General features: G+C 36.5%; 1 protein-coding gene across 1 annotated transcript; it reads right to left on the bottom strand.

The window, feature by feature from the left end:
• Nucleotides 1–4338: 4338 nt before the first annotated feature.
• RPL10L (ribosomal protein L10 like) lies at nt 4339–5931 on the bottom strand. Its single transcript, XM_032179912.2, has one exon. The coding sequence runs from the start codon at nt 5862–5864 to the stop codon at nt 5220–5222; it is 645 nt and encodes a 214-aa protein (XP_032035803.1). The 5' UTR covers nt 5865–5931; the 3' UTR covers nt 4339–5219.
• Between the last annotated feature and the right edge of the window lie 995 nt (nt 5932–6926).

Genomic DNA, 6926 nt, shown 5'->3' on the forward strand with positions numbered 1-6926 from the left:
TGAGGCACAGTGGCTCTTTTCTTGCTGCCTGCAGTTGCAGCGACAGAGTAAGTCCCCCATACAGCCTCTTGCTGCCATATTTCCCCCTCCCAATAAACAATGCTTTTGAAGAACAGGGCAAAGAACATACAATATTGCTTATATTTAAAACACCATAATGGCCCCACACTCACAGGAAATGTAAGTCTTACCCTTGTTATGTCAGAGACTGAACATAAGGGCTGTTTCCTGACAATCTCTCCATCAGTTCCGCCATCTCTTCTGTCACCACCAACACCATTAAGTCTCAGTTTAGTGACATAACATTTGGGCAAAAGAAAACACCATTTCCTGTCATTGCAATGTCCTGTCCCTCTCTGATAGCAGATGGAACAGTTACTCCTTTGAGAAGACTCCATTTGCCGAAAACATTCTGTCCTCTTCCTCAACCTCATATATTTCTATTTATCAGTGACCAGTAAACTTAGGACAAAAGGAAATTTCATGAATAGGACTCTTGAAGTGTCTAATAATATGGTCCTCAAAATACATTTTCTACTGTACATATGGTCTTGTTCTTTAAATATGTGAAGCACAAAAATATCTCTTCATCAGTAACTCTCAAGTCTAATTTATATAAATATATAAAACTAATTAATTAGCTTATTATAATATAATGAGAGCTGTTAAGATTCTGTATGGACACAAACACAAAATTGATCTTTTTGGAATTGATATTTAAGGTTTATCATTTTGATACTCAAAGTATTTTAGGTATAATTATTTGAGAGCCATAACAATAAAAAATAACTGGAAGTTGTTACATACATGGAAAGGTAGTTTTTATACGAGTTGTCGAAATATTAAAGTCTCCAACAGTAGATAATTCTTTAGTCCGACATAAAAAAAAAATTCTGGGTAAATAACCTGAGGAAAAACATGATCAGATGATTTCTTTCCCCAATACCTAATGAAATAAATAAAATGTGATAAAATAAATATAGCCAAAGCCAGACAAAGGGTTATATATGTCATAAATTTAGGAGGAGATATAAAAATGAAGGCAGTAGTCTCATGTGTTAAGTCAGAACCAGATTTTGCTTTTTTAAATTAAAGATTTCTGGCTAAATACATTGAGTGTAAATCCATATTTTGCGGCACTGGAGGAAATCATGAGTTATATAACAATCATTTATATACTGTACCTTTTCAGAACTTTCCAACCTCTTAGAATAAAAAATTTCTGAAAAGAAACATGAATTAAAAAAATGTTTCAATAATGCCTTAATATGTAGAGAAATGTACTTAACATATACTTACACAAGAAAAAACTGTAGAAAAATCCATTGACAAGTGGAGCCCACACCAACACCAAAGATGCACAACAATTGGGCTTGCCATTTTCCAGGGTTGTGCACTGAATAACAGCAGGCCAAAGGTGAATATGCCACAACTGGAGAGTGGACTGTGTACGTGGCTGACTGCAGTGTGCTTTGGTGTAGGATATTTAATGGATCTCAGAAGAAGTGGAATCTAGCCAGCATCAAAGGGTATAATTAAACCTTCAAGTTCTCTCTTTTTCCCATCCTTTCATCACAAGGCCATGGAAAAGTAACACCCAGGGAGAAGTCTAGATGAATAAAAAAAAGTCAAAAGTTTTGTGAAAGAGTGACAAGAGAAATGCACCCACAACCTTTTCGATTAAATAGAATGTCTGAGCAGAACAGTCTACATCACATGTAAGCCGTATAAACATAATGACATGATAGCCATATAATCATCTTTGGAAAATAAAAAAGAGAAAAAAGAAAAATAATATTGAATTTAACAAGTGGTTAAAGTAGATAAAAAATCCAGTTGGGGGACAGGAAAGTAAGCTAGTCCCCATAAGTGAGTCATATGTAGAGGATAATCAGTAAAGCATAAATTTTTTCAAAAGAATTCCACAAAGAGATGACAAAATACAATGACATGAGACTGGGAATTACAAAACTAAACATTAAAAAAGACTTGTAACAGAATATTGAATCCAATTAAATCTAGAACTAAGAGTATATAACTGGAAGCAATAATGATTGCAAGACAGGATATTAACATTATAAATCAAGAAAAAATAGTAATACAAGCACCAAAAATTAGGAGCTGAGGAGTGAAGCAAGAGCAAATGTAATAATAATAACATCAATATTAACTGAATATCAATGTTGTATAATTAATATGTGCAAATTACAATACTGTTCAATTTCTCTAACGGGTACAGTGGCTCATATCTATAATCCTAGCACTTTGGGAGGCTGAGGTGGGCAGATTGCTTGAGCCCAGGAGTTTGAGATCAGCCTGGGCATCAAGAAAAAATCCCATTTCTACAAAAAATACAAAAACATTAGCTGAGCATGGTGTTGCATACCTGCAGTCCCAGCTACTTGGGATGCCAAGATGGGAGGATCACCTAAGCCTGGGAAGGTTGAAGCTACAGGGAGCCATGATCACACCACTGCACTCTAGCCTGGGTGAAAGACTAAGACCCTGTCTCAAAAAAATAAATAATCATCATAATAATAAAAATCAATTTCTCAATGCATTATCTCATTTAATCCCCAAAACAATCCTATAACTAAAGTGTCTTCACCTCATTTTATAGAAGGCAAAATTACTAAGAATGGCGATACTTAGTAATTTGCCCAAGAAAGTAAAAAGGTTGAGATTCAAATCCAGTCATCCTGACATCAGCTTTTCTTATCGATTGTTAAGTGACAATAACCTCATTTTGAATTATTATTGCAGGTATAATTTAATTATTTTTACTTTACTATTTTTCACCTAATTTGCTGTTAAAAAAGAATACATAGGTATTTTTATGAAAATGAAGTTATTACACTAAAATACAAACAAAAACAAAAGGGCATTAATATAAAGCCAGGAAGATGAATGAGGTGAAATTATGTCTTAGCTCAATCCTTAGGTTAATAGTAACATTCTGAGAACCAGAAAGCTCTATGTAAATTATGTAAGGGTAGGCAGTACAAGGCTGCTAAAGCAGAAGTAAAATGCTTGCCAATGTTAGTGACAGCCAATTCATGGAAGAGCTAATGTATATTTTTATAAAAATTAGAGATTTTCAAGCTAAATATGCTTAATACAGTTGCATATTTTGAGGGAGTAGAAATGATGGATTATATAACAATCATTTATGAAATGTGCTTTTTGAAACTAAACTGATACATTACATAGTCCTACTGAAGTTTTCTTCATCTTCTTATTCAGTCAGTATTTTCCATTAAAACCTATATATTTCATCAATTAAATCAGAAAGTTTCATTGGGCAGTATTTGCTTGAATTTCATTAACTACACTTGTATTTTTTTATTTCAAATGAGCAAACAGTTCATTTTATTGCAGCAGTAGATGAACAGAAATATGTTCCCAAATGCAATTTTCCATTTTGAGCAGAAATTTTAAAATAAGGAACTCTGAAAAATCATAATTAAATTATCCTTCAGCCCACTTGTCTTACCAATTTTTTAAATAATTAGAATGACCCTAAAATAAGAAAATGCTGAAAAAACAAAATTATGAGTTGGGGAAAATCAATAGGAAGGATTTTTAACAAAAACAAGTAAAAGTGCTTGCATGTCGACATTTTAAAAAAGAATTTATATATAATCTTTATAGTGTGAAACTGTGGGAAAATTCAAATAAAAAATTTATTGACAGCTACCTACCAGCTTTTAATGTATTAATTTTTAATCTTTCCTCTTCACTCCGATATCTATATGCATGAACAATTACTGTTACCAATCTCTTCGGGCAAGGAAGTTCATGAGCTTATACTTACCTCGCTCCCTGTATATTTAGTGAGTGCAGAGTTCCAAGTTTGAACGTCAAGACGTTTTGAGAGGTTTAACACCAAAGAGAAAGGGAAATAATGAAGATGGAAAATATTTTCAAAGCTGGGCCATGGTTGTACTAGAAGCTAAAAGGTTGCTTATTTTATTGTGTTTTGTATTGCCTTTCCCTTTTGATTATTATTATTATTATTATTATTATTGAGGTTGAATTTTCGTTTTGAAAGTGTGGTAAAACGCAAACATGAAAAGCGTCTTAAAATAGCAACATAGCTTAAATATATACACACAGGAAATATCTTACAGCAAGGGCCTGAAAGAAATATCCAGCCAGATACAACATGTTAAGACTGACATAGCAATTTTTTAAATAAATAAAAATTAAATGGTAGAGTTTCTATACTACTTAGTATTTCTTTTGTTGTTTTCATTAAATGTGTTGACTTTGAAAAAGAACTGTTAGTAGAAAAACACTGAAGGCACTGTTAGCAGGATTGAGATTCAAAAGGCTAAGTCAATTGTAAAGAACAGGAATTTTTTTAATTCAGTACAAACTCAGGCATTTTAGCTCATGCAGTTTCAAACATAAAACAAAAAGCACTTGTGTGATCAATGTAACTCTAATTCAGGGCAAGCACCTACAATTGCAGACTCTGTCTAGGGTCCTTTTAGAGTACAGATAACCGATTTAGTGTCATTTTCTCTCTTCTTTTGGTTCTACTGGAGCCCAGATACAAGTAATATGAACTCTGTTGTCACCTATGACCTTTCCATGATGAATAAAAGATTAGACTGTTATCTCTTGACTGTGAGACAATGTAAAGTTCGTCTGGAAAAAGCCTTTTTGAGTGATACTCAATTATCCTAAGGCTGATAATCAGACGTGTAAGGTAATTCTAAAAACAATTTACAGAAATGTATAGAAAAACATAAGGCAACCAAGTTTAGAAATAAATTACTTCCAAAGAGGCTGTGGTAGAAATATCACTAATGCCTATTATTTTCATCGCTACTGTTTAGTTTATATTCTATAAACAATAAATTTTTTCACTCAAATCTATTTTTTATTCAAGGAATGATAGCTGCATAACTTATGACTTTAATACAAACAAAACTTTCAACATATTGCTCTATACTCTCCTAAATTTAAAGTGTTTGATTAAAACAGCTTTCTCTATAAATTGTATAGATTTTCTGAAGCAAGGAAGGTAACATTTGCCATTAAAACTGCATAAACAGAAAAAAAATTCTCTAGTAGTCTATATTCTAAAACATTGGGTATTTAAAAAACATTAAAACCTAATAAGTAGTTATTTTTTTTTGCCAGTAAACAGAATTTATTAGTAAGCATAAGTCAGACTGGCATGGCCCAAGGAGACAGTACTGCCAAAGCCTTCATGAGTGCAGAACCCGCCACTTGTCCAAGGGGCCGTGACTGGTAACATACTTGACTCCACAACCGTCAGGGATGAGGCGCTTCTTGGCCACCATGTCTTCAAATTCGTCAGCATTAAACTTCGTGAAGCCCCACTTCTTGGAGATATGAATCTTCTGGCGTCCAGGGAACTTGAACTTGGCCCTGCGCAAGGCTTCAATCACATGCTCCTTGTTCTGAAGCTTGGTGCGGATGGACATGATGACTTGACCAATGTGGACCCGGGCCACAGTACCCAGGGGTTTTCCAAAGGCACCTCGCATACCTGTCTGGAGCCTGTCAGCCCCAGCACAGGACAACATCTTGTTGATGCGGATGACATGGAAGGGATGGAGCCGCACTCGCATGTGAAAGCCATCTCTGCCACAACTTTTCACCATGTATTTGTTGGCACAAATACGGGCGGCCTCCAGGGCTTCAGAAGACAGCTGCTCATGTTCATCAGATACCATGTGGCCACAGAGTGGGAACTCATCCACTTTTGCCTTCTTTCGACCCAGGTCAAAGATGCGGATCTTGGCATCAGGAACCCCTCGGCAGAAACGAGATTTTGGGTATGGCTTGTTCTTACAATACCGGTAACAACGAGCTGGACGGCGGCCCATGGCAACACAGGAACGTCGGCGGTGCGTCGAAGTGGAAGTGCGCTCCCTGAACTGCGCCTGCGCGCATTTATATACGTTGCCCCTCGTCCCTCGCGGGAACCACAGAGTCCTGAGGAGGATGTGACGACTCTCTTTCACGACGACCCAACCAGAGACGCAGCGACGTCTGGCACCTCTGCGCCTGCGCGACCTGGCACACTTGAGGTGAGCAGAGGCAGCTGTGGGTAGACTCCCCCTGGCGGCCAGGGAAGGAATTGGGCCCCGCCCCAACTGCGCAGCTGCTGCTTCCTTCCCGCTAGCCATCTTGGGCTAGGAGCCCTTGCTTTCAGCTTTGCTTTAAGTATAAAATAGGTTATTTCCAGGCAGGAGAATCTCTTGAGCTCAGGAGTTCGAGACCAGCCTGGGCAATATAGTGAAACTCTGTCTCTACCAAAAAAAAAAAAAAAAAAAAAAATCAAATAGCTGGACATGGTGACACATGCTTGTAGTCCCAGCTACTCAGGAGGCTGAGGTGGGAGGATCACCTGGGCCCTGGAGGCAGAAACTGCAGTGAGCTGAGACAGCACCACTGCACTCCGGCTTGAGTGACAGAGGGAGACCCTGTCTAAAGAAAAAGAAAAAGAGAAATCCTAGAATTTCAGAGCAAAAATCCTTCCAGTTATTCAACATACTGTTTCCAGTTTGGCCAATTCATTTTCCAGAGCTCATATCTCACTGTCAGCATTTGTAGATCAATTGCTATTTCTTGGGGTATGTGGCCACATTCCCTGGATAAAGTGGTTTCTTGGCATGAGTTCCTTAATGAGACTTAGGAAGAGATGAGAGGAAGAGAAGAGAGAGGGATAAAGAGAAGATATCTGTTGTATCTGTAGCTTGGCAATTGTTTTGTAAACATGAAACTTTGTTTTTTCTTTATTTGGCCTAAAGAAATGATTTTGTTATCAAAGTGATATATACAAAATTGAAACACCAACTAGATTTTTTTTAACTTAAGGCTATGCGCATTTTCAAATGTTAAAACTGCTGAAACTATATAAAAGAGTAATAGTTTGTGCTTTAGTA

Source organism: Hylobates moloch, unplaced genomic scaffold, assembly GCF_009828535.3.
Source record: "Hylobates moloch isolate HMO894 unplaced genomic scaffold, HMol_V3 SCAFFOLD_16, whole genome shotgun sequence".
In the NCBI taxonomy this organism is placed as follows: Eukaryota; Metazoa; Chordata; class Mammalia; order Primates; family Hylobatidae; genus Hylobates; species Hylobates moloch.

Bases quoted from the DNA above. Each gene is read 5' to 3' on its own strand.
- RPL10L (XM_032179912.2), bottom strand. From the start codon at position 5,864: ATGGGCCGCCGTCCAGCTCGTTGTTACCGGTATTGTAAGAACAAGCCA.